This window comes from Dermacentor variabilis, chromosome 2 (assembly GCF_050947875.1).
Source record: "Dermacentor variabilis isolate Ectoservices chromosome 2, ASM5094787v1, whole genome shotgun sequence".
Taxonomy (NCBI): domain Eukaryota; kingdom Metazoa; phylum Arthropoda; class Arachnida; order Ixodida; family Ixodidae; genus Dermacentor; species Dermacentor variabilis.
The window spans coordinates 171410853-171426368 of record NC_134569.1 but is presented as its reverse complement, the minus strand read 5'-3'; the positions used below and the strand labels follow the sequence as shown (position 1 = coordinate 171426368).

The following is a 15516-nucleotide window of genomic DNA, read 5'->3' as shown; positions in this document are numbered from 1 at the left end:
AAACGCTAACATTGACACTGTCAGAAAAATGCGCTAGAAGTAGCCTCATCTTACAGATACCTGGGTGCGACGCTGTGCTCAGGTGGTGTCATGTATATACAGCGCGAGGACAACATAAGGCGGACGGCTCTGCGGGCACAATGTGTTCTCCGGAGCAGGAGCCTGTGGGGCTTCAACCGATACCTTATGGCCCGCGACATGTGGAAGCTTGTACATGCATGTGCCCGCGCTGACGTTTTGCAATGCCACTGTCTGCTTGTCACGTGAAACTAGAGAGTGGTTGGAGCGACGCCAGCAAGAGGTCGGCCGCACTGCTTTGGCATCACACGGGGCGGTAGCCAACGAGGCAGTCCAGGGAGACCTCGCGGTTGCTCCACCTTCGAAGCAAGTGAGGCGGCAAGCAAGCTCACCTACCGTGGCCGCCTGTATCTTATGCGGAAGGAGTGATCGGCCAGGCAGATCTTCCGATTACTTGACAGCGACATGTATGCGCACCGACCATGGACAGACCGCATGTACGGCCTTGAGAAGAAATGTGGCTTCTTCACGGCAGCCGTACAGGCGGACTCAGTGAATCAATATATCAGGGAGAGAGAGAGTGTGCGATTGTGAAGAGAAGAGGCGGTATTTTCTACAGCCCTTTAGGGAACACGACTCAGCGCCCTGGGGAAGGGGAGGGTGACATAAAGAAAAAAGAAAAAAAGAGAAGAAAGAACAGGTCGAGGCGATGGCAGAGCCCGGTACCGTTAGACTCCCCTGTCAGCGGTAGCATTGCGGCGTATTCACAATTTACACGACAGCCCTGTGCGCGACAGCGTCAAGGAAAAGGTGGAGGCGCTATGGCTACACGCGATTAGCGAAAAGACCACAGTGACCCTATATATGGCCGACACAAGGGAGCCATTGGCGTTGTGCAGATCTTTGACAATAGCCTTGGGAGCCGCCTGCTCTTCGAGGCACGAGCTGGGGCTCTGCGCACGCTGGCGCGCCAACGGAGGATTGACAGAGAGCAGCCGGATGTGTCGCATATGTGGTGGTGCTGGCGAAACTGTGCAGCACATTGTGATGCAGTGCAAGAAAATTGAGCCCCAGTGTCTAGGAGACATTCCCGTCCATGTTGGACTAGGATTTGAGGGCGATGGTGGGGAGATTACGAAGGAAGCTGTAGAGCGAACAAAGCGGCGCTTCGAGAGCTACAATTGTGGGGAGGTGATCCGGGTGAAGCCTACGGAAGTACGCGAAGTGAGCTGCTAAACCATAATGTGACCCTCCTCTCCCCCTTCCCCTCTCCCTCTCTTTCCTTTTTGCCAAGCCGCTGGAAATGCGGCGACAAGTTACAAAGGCAAAGGCACCACGTCGTCTTCGTCGTCATAATAATAATAATAATAATAATAATAATAATAATAATAATAATAATAATAGTCACCATCTGCCGTCCACGACTGCCCTAATCGGATGTTCCAAGGAGTAATATATGTTTTACGGGTAAGTTAGACTCTCCGCTTAATTTTTATAGAAGAATATAGCGCACCGTTATTATAAATAAATTTGTGAAATTAGTGGATTTGTTAACTTCTTCGGATAGGCTAGGGGCACTTTTCGGGCATTATAAACAAATGGAAGGGTGTTTATTGCACAATAAAGAAATGTGTACCTGAGTTGTCATTAACAGCAGCAGCAAGAATGCAAGTAAATATATGAATTAAAAGAATAAAAATAAACAGGCCAATGTATACGGTATATAAATCGAAGTTAAAAAAGCCTCTTCCGCTTTCGCCCGAATGTGTCGCGTCTATTGCGAAGACAGCCTTGTGGCAAGTAATTCCAATGACGAAATGCACACTTAATGTTTGCTTTAGCTGATGGTTGATGCGTCGGGAAAAGAGTGCGGTGGAGTGGAGCGTGTTTGAGAGATCGAGCGCTGCTTTTCGATGCGGGCGAACGGTTAATCACGCGACATTTTTCATTTTTCCCGGGCTTTATTTATCAGCCGGAAAAAATAAACGAGTAAGGAAGCACCTGGCTGAAAATAGACCAGTATTAAGCTTATTTCATTTTTCCACGAATGCTTCATTGGCAGCGTGCCATTCAGAGCAGTAATTAGAAAGTAGCTAGTTGCAATAATGAATTGAATGACACCGACAAAAAATATTACTGACCGCTGCTCTACTCGATTGTGAACAGTATGGGCTTGGTTGGCGTAGAATGACCAGTCTCTCTTGAACACGTGATGGGACTCCGCGTATATGCGCACGCGCCGCTCTGTTCAACATGTTTGCATTTTCAGGTGCGGAAAAATATGAAGCCGGGAAGACATTGAATAACCGCACTAAAAATAGAGCTTGAAAAAAAAAAAACACTAGGTAAAAAAAAAAAATGTTTAGCAGAGCGTGGTTTCGATCCACGGACCTCTGGGTTATGGGCCCAGCACGCTTCCACTGCGCCACTCTGCTAGGTGATCACTCAGCGTCAAAATATGCCTTTTTGAACGTTTTACCGATTCAGTAGATTCAAAATGTTTCGTTTTTTTGCGAGGATTCTCGCTCAAATGATTTCCAATGCACCGTGGCAGCTGAGGGACCTGCGTGGGCGGCTGCCCGATTTAAAGGGTTCAACCTTATTCACCCATCCATCTGTCCTTGGTTCTTTATTTTATGGCCTGCGTTTCCAAGAAACTTCCGGTCTTGACTTTGTGAGCTCGCAGCGAATGAAGCGTGTTTTAAAAGAAGCGTGCATGGGGTGCCCAAGTACGTGTATGTATAATTTCTCGAGCATTTTGCGGCGAAAGAATCCGGTAAAATTGAGATTAGCTCCAAACTGCTGAAAATGTGAATTGGTTTCGATCTGTATGTGAGCGTACTACTGCGGCTTTTTCTTTGATGGGAAGTACGTCGGCGGGTAAAATCGCAGCAACACGGGCGATAGGAGGCTAGATCGAGGGCCTATGCTTGCAAACGTCGAAAGTGGGAAGCCTTTCGGGTCTTGGAAGCTTGCAAGACCTGAAGGCAGTCGGTTGGGTATAGTGAAATGCATATTAGTGCTTTCTCGCTTCTTTTCTCACTCTAAAAAGTGTTTAAACAAGTTTAGATAAAGAAGCCAATGCAAGCTACGCTGTCTGTAGGAAGTGTTGTTAATTGTGGTAACTGAAAATTGTCAGCACTTATTGTTTACAGCTAATCACAAATATGTGAACAATTTTCGCCATAAAATGCATGAAAAATTATACACGCATGTACTCTAGGAAAGGTATGCGTGTTTTCTTTTATTTGAAAAGCGCAACGAGGGGATTACCGTACAACGCAAGGCACGGAAAAAAAAAAAAAGAAACACTCGGTTCTCGGCAAGCTCCACTGGAAAGACAAAAGAGTCCGGTTTCTCAGGGCGGAAGGCTCACCGCTTCCATGGCGCAGCTCGTCTGCTCGCCTGTGACAAACGAGCTCCGCCCAGAAAACCGTAGTGAACTTGTCGAATCAGATGGGGTCCACTCACAGCTTAACAAGTTAAATTTGTTCGGCTGATGTACATGCAAGGTTAATTGGAAAGAAAGAAAAAAAGATTCGTTGTTTCAAGCTAAAGTAATATTGCTGATCACTGATACAGTAACAACCATAAAATTAGCCCAAGACGTTCAGGTTTGTCACGAAAAACAGTGACACAGACACATCTGCACGCTGGAAACGGCTGACGTACAAAACCGCTAGGAGTCACGGGAATCAGCAAATAGGCTGAAGCATATACGCAAATTGTGTTTCAGTTTGGCAGCGTCCATATATATTTTGTTTTTATTCTTAGGTTGATACTGCTGTCCTTCCATCTCATAACACTGTGAGCGAACATTTTACAGCGACGAAGCTGCTGAAGGGAGCTCCGCCACACTCGGCGGCACTTGGTGACGTGGTGGGCATCAAATGTCAGTCAAAGAACAGCTGCATGCAGCAACACAGCCATGCATGCGTCGGAGCCCCGAGTTTGCTTTGAGACGTAGTTACCGAGAGTTATAAAAGTTTGCCTTACCGACGACAGCTTGATTGCCTGGCCATTAACGATTCTTTTTCTCTCTCTCGAGTCGCATTTTGCCAGCTAGTACACGATCGAGGTCAACTATAGGAAGGGCCCAAAATTGATAAAAACTTCGTGCTTTTCGTAGTTTTCGGGTCGAAGCCTTTTTGGTTTATTATACATGTATTTTTAAAGAACATACGCAGGTCTCAGTCATAGCTTTAGATATAATGAAAAAAAAGCAAAATTTTGGTGTTTTAAGTACCAGAATCAGGATCCGACTGGACCACGTGAGATTCTCGAGCGTGCTATATAGTGAAACACAGAAAAAAAATCTCGGGTGTACTTATAGTGAAGCGTTTACAATTCCCGTGTACCTTTCCGGCAGTAGCAATGCAGACCTCTAGTACTTCCAAAGGGTGCTTCACGTGTATTTTATGTACGAATTGCTTGGATTGGCATTTACGTTAGACATCTTCTGCACTTCTCTTTTATTTTTATATTTTTTGTGCCGCACGCGTATGACAAGCGTGACTGTGCGGGACCAACTGTGAACACGCAGTGGACCGATACCACACACTTCTACGGTCCCTAGCGAATGCTGCAGGATATCATCAGAGGTTGGTTTACGTATGCCGCATCACCTACGTACGTCACACAAATGAGTACTAGCACGGATTCTCGAAGCTGTAGAAACTCTTATCACACGTTTCTTGAACGTCAAAAGATCACACTATAGGCACGTACGGTGGTTCACCGACGATTACGATACCCTGTAATGTGAAAGTTGAGCGCAGCTGTATACGTGTTTTCATTTCGCGATATATTCCATGGCTGGCGCGGACAATCTGTCTCATGCGGCACGTTGCAAACGGAGCGAAATGTAGCGCGACTGCCTCACTAATTGGGAGATTGCGAAAGGCACCGCGTGGGTGACGCGTGGGCGCGATTCACAGCAGACGGCGAAGACAGAGCTCCTAGCTCTCCTAATCTCCTAGCTATCGTCGTCGCTAAGACCGTCTTGCACGGCACTATACGCGTTTCTTCTCACGCTTTCCCCATACCTTCCTCCTCCGCTTTCCGTCTCATGGTTCAGCTGTGCACCCTCCTGCTCCGCTTTCCTCCACGCGCTCTCTTCGCTATCGCCGCCTTTCATTTTCCGCTGCGCTCCGCGTTCGCTTTCATCCTTTGCTGTGTTCGTTCGCTCCGTTACAAGGAACAACGCCGACGCTCGCCGCAGGAAAGAGCGCCTAGGAGCCACGCTCTAATATTTCACTTTAATTTGGCCTCCAAATGCCAGACCTTGCGGGCATGACATTATCGTGACGTCATGACACGCATCTAAGTGCGGCAATGCTGGCTAGGTATTATCAGGTTTCTGAAAAGAACAAACAAACGAGAATTCTGCGCGTGTTAGTGTTTCTTGTCACTTCTCTCGCGTGTGGCAGCCACAGTGATCACAGGAACGAAGCGGACCAGCGATCACGACGTCATGATCGACGCATCCACCTCGTGGCTATACCGGCACTACTGGTTCGTAGAAAGGAGATTAAGCTAGGGCGCTCTGACGGCTTGTCTCTGTATTTTTATTTTCATTTCTTTAGATGGCTTGGACCTCCATTCACCGAACACACACACACACACACACACACACACACACACACACACACACACACACACACACACACACACACACACACACACACACACAGACGCACACACACACACACACACACACACACACACACACACACACACACACACACACACACACACACACACACACAAAGTCTATTTAGAATGTTGTGTCAGCGTGTAGTACATATACCGCCATGCGCGCGCGCGCGTACCTGGCACTGGGCGGTGGTGGCGTCCTCCTTGCAGTAGTTGACCGGCGCCAGTCCCGGGAGGTAGAAGGCCACCGCCCCCGGTGCCCAGGACCCCGTCTGCAGCACCAGCAGCACCAGCAGCGGCAGCGACGGCTTGCCGGCGGCCTCCGCCATGGGCCACGCCCGCACAGCACTCCGAAGGCCCATCGAGCGTCTTCCGATGAGAACGTCCTTCTTCTTCTTCTTCTTCCTTCGGGGCCAAGCGCTGCGCGGCGCTCCGGTTCGAGCCTTTTGATTGCTTCTTCTTCTTCTTCTTCCAACAGGGAGTCCGCGCACATCGCATCTGCAGTGCAGTGTAGTTCGCTCAAAACATGGCTCGTACCCACAGGGGGGGGGGGGGGGGGGGGGATTGGCCACACTACAGTGCAATAAATTTGCAGCTTTTGTTTTCTTTCTTTTCTTTTTTTTTTTTATTGCGACAGCGTGCTGTTTCCCCTGACGGCCACGCTATAGCGCAGGAGAGAGAACTGCACGAGCTTCCTCGTCTAAGACTGCGCCCAATTATTTTCCTTAAAAAATTGTTGGGTCCCGAAACATCGTAGTGGATTATGCGAGAGACGCCGTATTTGAGGGCTCCAGAATAATTTGGACTAACCGGGATTTTTTTTACGTAAATCTAGGAGGTGTTCCAACAACGCCGTTTCTTAATCGAATGCGAACATTCGTGAAAAGCGACCTCCCATAACCGAATCCTTCATCACATCTAAAGTAACATAAGATGCGAAGTTCGCGCGGAGTCCGCTTGGTTAAAAATTTAAAAAAAAATAATAAAAAAGGAAGTCGGCTGCTTGTACTACTGATTCACGCATCTCATATATAGTTCACAATTATACAGCTGGGAAACTGAGGAGCTTGTAAATAATGAACTGCCTTCGATTATCTGGGATACCGTGGCAATGACAGAAATAAAACAACGGAACAGCACATGTTACCGCGATGCACGTACGTTATTATGATCTTGTTGGCTGAAGGAGAAAAGTGTGGTGCTGTACATGCAACGCATATCGTTTTAAAGGCATGTAAACGTGATAGATGGGCCATAATGAACTGCAACAAATCCATATATATATATATATATATATATATATATATATATATATATATATATATATAGAGAGAGAGAGAGAGAGAGAGAGAGATATATATATATATATATTATTGAGAAGAATTTATTAGCACCGTGCGTTTACTCAGAAAGCGCTGCCCCTGCATGCGCAATCACCTCGGCCATCCTGCAGAGGACTAGCCTAAAGCAGTCCTCATTCACACATCGTTCTATCTCCCTCGTGATAGTGAGCTTTTTCATTACTTATGTACCCGAAAGAAATAAATACTCAACTACGAGTAGTGAATTTCTCGAATGGAATACAAGTCAAATCGCAGATACCACTCGATTCGTATTTGACTATTCCCACACCTCTGCTTAAATCAAATTACACGAACGCTTTTGCGTGTCGCACCCATCGAAATGCGGCCGCCGCGGCCGGTGATCGAACCCGCGACGTACATCACGCTCAGCGCATTGGCCGTAGAACTACCGTGTCGGGTAAACGTTTCCGTTGCTTTCCAGGCAAGGTTAAATACACAGCGAGCTCTACTCATAACGAAATCGCGTAATTCGAACTATCGTTTCATTCGACGTTCTAGAGGTCCCGACTGAAGTGCATACATTTTGATGCCAGATTACTTCAAGTTGAGTGGCGGAGCACACTCCGCTTGTACGAATTGTGACGAGAGAAATCCGCACGAAATTGCTTTGGCCATATACATGGTGACCCGTGATTTCCCTTCGTGTCAACCTGGACACAGGCGGACGGGCGCAGCGAAGGCGCCACCTCGCCACGTGGTGGCGAGGTGGTCTCACACCAGTCAGTCAGCCAGTCCCACAGCTCCTCGGGACTGTCTGCGTCCCGAGATAGACAGACGAGGCCCTCATCTTCGAACGGGCCGTCACCAGAATCTTGGTGCTATTCGTACCTGTTGGCGAGGAGGGTGCTATCATGTCGCCCTTATCGAGCGCAGTTTCGTTCCAATCTACTATTGGTGACAGATGAAACGCGAACGGGAAATCATAGAGTAGGAACAGACTGTACTCCGTAAAAAAAGAAAAGGAAGCAAAAGAGCAGGCATTGCTTTTGCCTGGTTGAACCAGCGGAATCAATGACTTCCTGCAGCTTACCCGCCGTGGTTGCTTATAATGGCTATGGTGTTGAGCTGCTAAGCACGAGGTGGCGGGATCGAATCCATGCCACGGCGGCCGCATTTCGATGAGGGTGAAATACGAAAACACTCGTGTGATTTAACGATTTAGGTGCACGTTAAGGAATCCAAAGTGGTCCAAATTTGGGGTCTTCCACTATATATGCGGCGTGCCTCATAATCAGATCGTTGTTTTGTCACGTAGAACCCCACAATGTAATACGTCATGTGACTCCTGCAGCCTCGGCAGTCTCCCTGGCCCCGCCACAGCATAGTCTGCGCTCTGGATGACCCCTTACGAACAATCACGCTCTTGAAAATGTTTACACCATTTTGGGCCAATATTATATAGTACCCAAATAATAATCGTCAATACATCTTGCATGCGCCTAATTTCTGTAGCGCTGCGCGCCCGATGATTTCCTGTCAGGAACGCTGACACGGGCATGACGTTCGTGACAAGTATACCGGAAGCGGAGCGTCGCACGCAAGTTAGGTGAGGGTGAACATTTGTGCAAGCCCTAAAATATGCAACTATCTCTGTGAGCGCACACGAGAGTGCGATTTCATACCTCGACTGTAGCCTGTCGCCAACGGTATAATGTCACAATATACTTGTATAGTCACTCGTGCACAGCGAGACCGTGGTGCGTGAGCTGCCTCCATTAGCATGAGAAATACTTGGCCAATTATCGGCCATTTATTCACCGTCGCGAATAAGCAGGCGGGCTGGCTCCGACCGTCAAGAGTCGTGAGGTTTTCACTGCGAAGCATTCATCTCCGAATCCTGTCGCTCTCCGACAGGCGAGCCCATTTCGCCGTTTTCTTCGGCTGATCCCCGCAATTGTGCAGCCTATAACATTATATGTGCCGCAGGGCCGACCGGAATGTGCACTGGGGCGATATATGCACTGCGGCCACACCTAGGGTTTGTAGTTCGCTTTTAATCTTATATCTTCGTATTACAAACATTCTGTCCTACCTACTATAAATATATAACCATGGCCTACAGCTCATATAGATAATTTCTACATAACCGTCCGCTGCACAACAGTTACAACCGCTCTCCACAAATCTTGAGTGCTTCGCATTACGTTGACGTCAACCACAGCTCGCCAAATTCGAAGTGTCAACGGCGTTTGTTGGAACCGCGGCGGCAACGTGCTGCGTCGTGGTCAATGCCAGCCAGAAAACAGCCAGCAACGCGCAGCCCTGAAGCGGCCGTGATATGAGCAGACCAGAGTGGTCTATACCCGAACACAGGAAGAGGCTCGACCAGACCACGGGACAATGCAGACCGCCGGAGTGCGTAACAGGACACCGGTGGCGCCAGTTATAGAGCGGCCGGTGCATGCAGGGTCGTGTCGCGCGTCTGGAGCAGGACGCGTACCAAAAGCCGGGCGCGCGCTGTAGACCTACCGTGGTCTGATAAAGACTCGGGTAGATTTCAGGCAGTGGCAGACCTCCGAATGATGTGCAAACTCCCTTAAACACCTTTGCCGTCTTTGATGTGGCCGTATTATGGTGTACATGTCCATCCAGCGGCCGTAGACGTACGACTCGCATACATCTGTATGCTTTCTTTCTTTCTTTTTTTTTTATTGACCAGCTTTCTCTGGGGGGGGGGGGGGGGGGGCTCTCCTTCGCGCCTTTTCCTGCAGGCGGTCGGACTTTCACCGGCGACGTACAAGGGGCACACGTGCTCCTGCGCAACCGAGAGTGCCCTTCTGGACTTCGTGAAATTCCGCCATCTTGTTTAATTCCGTAATGGTGGCATTTCGAGCCAATCAGAGAGGCCGCACGCAGGCCTCTGGGACAATCAGAGCTGGCGCAAGTTGGCAAATTTGACTCTGTCCAGAACGGCAGCTCGAGCTGCGGGACGCCGTTCGTTGCCGAACGCACACAGCTCTGTCGCGCGAGATACATACGTGCGTCTTAAAGGTTACATGCCGTAGCGCTGTGTCGCGTTTCTGCGTCTATCTGGGCCGCGTTCATCGCGCCTATTCTTGAGATGCGCCAAAATGGGTGATACACGAGTCAATTCCATATTAGGGGCGAGTTCCACCACTGGAAAAGCCGTCGTCGGCGTGACGTCGCATGAGGGATCACGTGGACACAGCGGCTGCGTCGGCTGCTTCGGAAGCGCCGAAGTAAGCTGAAAACGAAAGTTAAAAGTTCCACCTGCGCTGCGGTTCTGATCAAGTGGGGAGGTCTTCCCGCTTCGGGTGCCTGCTTGACAACGCTTGAAAACACTATAACAGGTATTGGCTGCCTTTGGAGGCATCCAACGTGGCAGGCTATGTGACGAGCATGACTCGGTGCTCCAGTGCCGGACGTACGCAACGGAGCCCGGTGTTACACATACCCGCTGGACAAGAACATGCGCGAAGCTCGGATCCCGAAACTTGGAACCGACAAGGAGCCATCGGCTACTCGGTGGGTATAGCAAGCACTTCCGCGAGGAAGATTTCTTCTACGGCGTCGAGGCTACGATGTTCAGTGAATAGCAGAAAGCGCGCGCTGTGACGCTCGCCTGTGCGCGCTGACCGGCTAATGTCGTGAAGCTTTTGATCTATGAACTTGTTTACGCTAGATACTGGCAAGCTCACTGCAATGGAAAGGGAACGGTATAAGCACATTAAGAAAAAAGGCATGACATATGCTCATGCTCGTCTTAGCACGGAACAATGAATGCGAGCAGCGGGAAACTGCTCGCAGGGATGACCGATACAGCGCGGTGCAACTTGAGGAATAATGATAGTGGATATTGAATCGATGTTGAACTGAAAAAAAAAAAGAATATTGAACCGCCGCAACGTCACATTTTTTAACTCTGATATAGCGTTCACGCGACAGTGGTTGCTTTTGTACTGTCAAATGCTCATATGCTTCGGCCTAAAGCTCACGGCACGGTGCGAAAACACGCTCGCCGCGAAAACGAAACATTGTGCGCGGACATGCATGCACGTGCGCAGTCGGTCGCTGCGAACCCGTGCGATCGCTGCATTGAGGCTTCATTCTCTTATGCTCCATTCGGTTATACAGACAGCCCACTATAAGAGCATATTTCACATAGTTTGCTCTCGGCGTTTGCCTACCTTTCACGCAAGAAACCGGTTCGGGGGACTTCATCGACGCGTCCGCGCGCAGTGGGCGTTCACGGTGCATATTCGGTAAAGAGATAGCGTCTGGAAACCATGCTGCGCTTTCTGTTTGCCCAAGATTACTTTCACAGTAAAAGCCTTGTCGTTTCGAGAGTACTTACGGAAATCTCCAGAAGGGCTCCCGCGTGGTGTCATTACTGAGCGCCGACAGCCAAACCTATGAGGCGCGTACCGCGTTATTACGCAAGCGAGGCGGTTGCGACAGATGGCGACTCCGTTAAGTCCTCGCTGCCAATACTCGCAAACCTATTTGCGACTACTTTCATTGTTGTTATATATGGCAATCAGCGGCCGCATATTCTGCGGCACTATATAGTTTTGTTGACAAAACAAATGGTCATTTTCTTTTAAATTGAACTTAGATCGTCGCTTCCTGGTTCGACCAGGGCGACCGCAACAGCGTTGGGCACATCGGATGTAGCCGAGCAGCAGTGACTACGCAGCGACTTGCGTGCGAAACAGCGTTGTTTTATATAGTGTACAGGACTCTATACAGCATGCACACCCAAAGTCTACAGCGTACATCAAGGGTGAGCCGTAACAATTGCGGTGCAGCTAGCAGACCACAGTGCAAACGAGACGCTGTTCAGCGTTGCATGCCTGCTCATGGGGACGAAATTACGCGAAAAATTATTTAGATCCACTTTGCTATCGTATACACGAAAACGGCGGACTAACGTTCCGGCGATTGTGGCATTGGTCCAGCTACGTACGAGCTTTATTTCCTTTCATGGACACGTGGCCAACGTGGCGCCCTTTAGGGTCATCATCATCATCATTGTCGCAGCGTTGATTTTCCTCTCTTCCGAAGCTGCGCCACAGACGTTGTTTAAACCAAGCCCAACGCCGAGCGTCGGCTCTGTAGCAAATACCTATCCCAGTCTCGTGGAACGCTAGCCTTGCCGGAAGCGGTTCGGGAGTCCTTGTAACGAGATATCATGGACAAAAAGGCGAAGAAGAAGGAGGCGGCCTCCGACGACGACGGCCTGGTGGACCCGCTGGAGACGCTACGAGCCGAGTGCCGCGCCAGGGACAAGTGTGCCGCCTACAGCCGGAAGCTGGACGAGTGCAACGCACGCGTCCGCAGTCGCTCAGAGACGCTCGAGGCGTGCACCGAGGAACTGTTCGACTTCCTGCACTGCGTCGACCATTGTGCCTCCAGGGATGTCTTCAAGCACCTCAAGTAGCCTTCGAAGTGTCTCGGTCGCTGCGTGCAGGTTTCGTGGACGCCTATACCGTACGGTACGAAGACGACTCGAGGAACTGGAGATCATCCACGTGACGTGACTCGCGCCCGGATTGCATGCGACGGAAGCAACAAGACGCAGCGCTGCCAAGAGCAATAAAGCCACACCACTCCCGAAACGCACGGGGGAGAAAGAAAAAAAAAAGTCACATTTAACGTGTCAATCCATTTGCAGGTGAATCACTAGTGCGCGTTGCTTGCCGTGTACCTGCCGCGTCTTTTGTCGTTGACAGCACTACTGTCGACCAGCAGTGAAGCGCTCCGGTGTGTCGACCTGCCCGACACAAGAAGTACTAGATAGGTACGCTGCCACTGGCATGTAGTTAACTGAACATGTAAATTTTAAAGCGGTTCGCGCTTCAAGCAATTTGTACCGCAGGAGAGGTACGTGATGATGATGATGATGTCCTTGATGAGTTTGGCCCTTACCCACTCGCGGGGATTGGCCAAGAGTCGGGCAGACTTTGCTTAAGTGTGCAGAAAATGGAGGTAACAACTTAAAATTTTGTTACATGAATTTAGCCGAGAGAAAATCGAAACGGTTCTGTAGACTGTCATGCTACGTAGAGGGAAAAAAAATTATCTATAATATATCAATGCGGCAATACAGGAGGAATAAATAGAATAACATGGTCATCAATGAAATCGGTTTGATTCAATAATAAATTTTTCTAAGGCGAAGCACACATTCCTGTGTGAGTGCCCAACCACAGATGCTCCGAAAGACAGTAGTACCGGAGTGTTCAATGGCAGGCCAAACTGTCGCACTGTAATTTCTAATGTCATTTTCCTCACGGAGGAGAAACGCCAGCATTCCAGCAAGTAGTGCTCAATCATCTCTAATGCATTGCAAAAATGGCACAATGGGGATATTGCCAGACCAGATCGGTGCATGTAAAAATTTAGAGATGGGACTCGACAACGTAGTCTCGTTAATGTAACTTCCGTTTGTCTTGTTTTGCAAAACTTCCTGCTCCAAGGGAATTGTAAGTGGCGTAGTTCCAAGGATGATTTAAGGTTCGATTGTGATGTTAAAAGGATGTATCTTCTAAACCTGGCGGACGTGATAAAACCCATCGTTGGAAGAAGGGGAAGCACTGGGCCGCTGATAGAAGCCTTGGCCAAGCTGTCTGCCACCTCTTTCATAAATATGCCTTTGTGCCCAGGTACCCATATTAATCGTACACTTCTCAAATGACTAGGAGCCAGTGAGTAAAAAGTTTTCAATATGTGTGACTCGCCGGGAGCAGTAAGTGAGGTGCACAGCGACAAAGAATCGGTGATTATTACCGCCGTTGTCCTGGAAGATTGTAGCTTTCGTAAAGCTAGGACAACAGCTAGGAATTCCGCTAGGTATATTGGAGTGAAGTCGGGAAGCCGAATAGAAAAAGACCAGTCCAATAATGATGAGAAAATTCCAACTCCTGCCTTTTCTTCACTCTGCGAAGCATCCGTTGCTATAATTACGTTAGTGTGGAGTTGATTCAAGTGATCCTGGAGTAAGCCGTTAAGAATATGCGAGGGAAGCTGCTTTGCATTATTTGGGTATAGGTCATCATAAGTAATAACTAGTGAATTTGAGATGCTGTTTTTCGTGATTATGTCATTTATATTTACGTCTAACGGATTCAATAACGATTGCGATACAATGACTTGTGGCGTGTGAAACCGTGGCCATCTGACTCCAAAAAATTGGACTCATTGTTTGATGAAGATGGACTGGGATCTTCTTAGTGGGGATTCATAGAGCTTTATAAATGTTTGGACGGTAAGTATTTTAAATCTCATTTCAAGGCAAGGTAATCGTGCTTCCTTGTAGAGCACAGCGTTGGCTACAAACTTTGGTAGCCCCAGACATAAGCGAAGCGCTTCCCGTTCCAGCAAAACTAGTGGGCGTAGCTTGTAAGCCGCGGCGCCGGAGAATAACACACAACCGAACTCTATTATAGGTCGAATATACATGCGGTAAATCATTACGAGTGTGTCTCTGCGCATGCCCCATTGATAATTACTTATCCTTCGTAATATCCCCATTGCACGAGAAGCTTTCGAAGATATATGGTCAATATGCTGACGCCAATCAAGATTACTATCATAAATAATTCCAAGGTACCTGACCTTTTCCACTTGTGGGATAGTGGAATGACGGTATGAAAGGGATATAGTAACTGGGTCTTGTAGGGGAAAGACAAGAAGGGCACTCTTATTCACATTAAGGGACAAGCGAATACTGTCCAGCCATGCTTCTAGCTCGCATAAGTATTCCTGTAAGCATTCGTACAGAGACTGAATATCCCTTGCTGATGCAAAAAACACTATATCATCAGCGTAAACGTACGTGCTTACATTTTGATGATGAGGAATGGAGCTGAGTAGGATGTTAAACAGCAGCGGGGACAAAACTGCCCCTTGAGGAACCCCGCGTGTTTGTCTGAATTTTCCCGATGAAATTCCGCTTTGAGCACAGTAAAACTCCCTGCCCTGCAAGAACTCGAGAGGTGTACCGGAAAGATGCACGCAGGAAAAAAAAAAAACGATTAAAGGGGCCATGAACCACATTTAATTGGAAGTGGAGAAAGCCATTTGAAATGAAAATAAGCTATTTCAGGAATACTTTGCCGTAAAAAGCACTTTAATACATGCAGCAGAAGCGGAGTTCTTAACGATTAACGATATAGCTGCCGCTGCGCTCCCATTCCTTCTTCAATGCTTTGCACTCCGAAGGCTACGGCGCAGTGGGGCGTGCCCACAACTTTCTTATTTGTGCAAATTTCATTTTGGATGTTAACGTAGACTCCACGACTACCGCCTTTGGTGCCTACGGCTAACCTACGATGCGCTAGATGCAAGCCAAACGCGGTTGTCCTCAGCGAGCCGCAGTGCGCTTAGCCAGTGGACTCGTGGCGGCACCCCGCTAAGTAGGCGACCGCAGCTACCAATAGCAGTCGCGCAAGGGAATACGCTTTTTTACAAAACAAAGCGTCTAGGGTTTGTATTCTGTAAGGGTATGTTCACCTAG

At 48.6% G+C, this 15516-nt stretch overlaps 1 protein-coding gene, 1 non-coding gene and 1 pseudogene across 3 annotated transcripts in view; 1 reads left to right on the top strand and 2 right to left on the bottom strand.

The window, feature by feature from the left end:
* Positions 1 to 11826, bottom strand: part of LOC142572941 (transmembrane 9 superfamily member 2-like) — a 115059-nt gene extending 103233 nt beyond the window's left edge. The window contains exons 1-2 of one of the 2 annotated variants that reach the window (XM_075682402.1): positions 11353 to 11826; positions 5850 to 6171 (exon numbers count right to left, since the gene is read on the bottom strand). In XM_075682402.1, coding sequence (XP_075538517.1) covers positions 5850 to 6035 — 186 coding nt within the window. In that variant the 5' untranslated portion in view covers positions 6036 to 6171; positions 11353 to 11826. The remainder of the gene's footprint in view (positions 1 to 5849; positions 6172 to 11352) is intronic. The other variant, XM_075682401.1, reaches the window with a different exon arrangement.
* TRNAM-CAU (transfer RNA methionine (anticodon CAU)) lies at positions 2382 to 2453 on the bottom strand. Its single transcript has one exon. It is a non-coding gene; the product is annotated as a tRNA-Met (tRNA).
* A 227-nt stretch (positions 11827 to 12053) lies between the features above and the next one.
* On the top strand, positions 12054 to 12636 carry LOC142572944 (cytochrome b-c1 complex subunit 6, mitochondrial pseudogene; annotated as a pseudogene).
* Positions 12637 to 15516: the final 2880 nt, after the last annotated feature.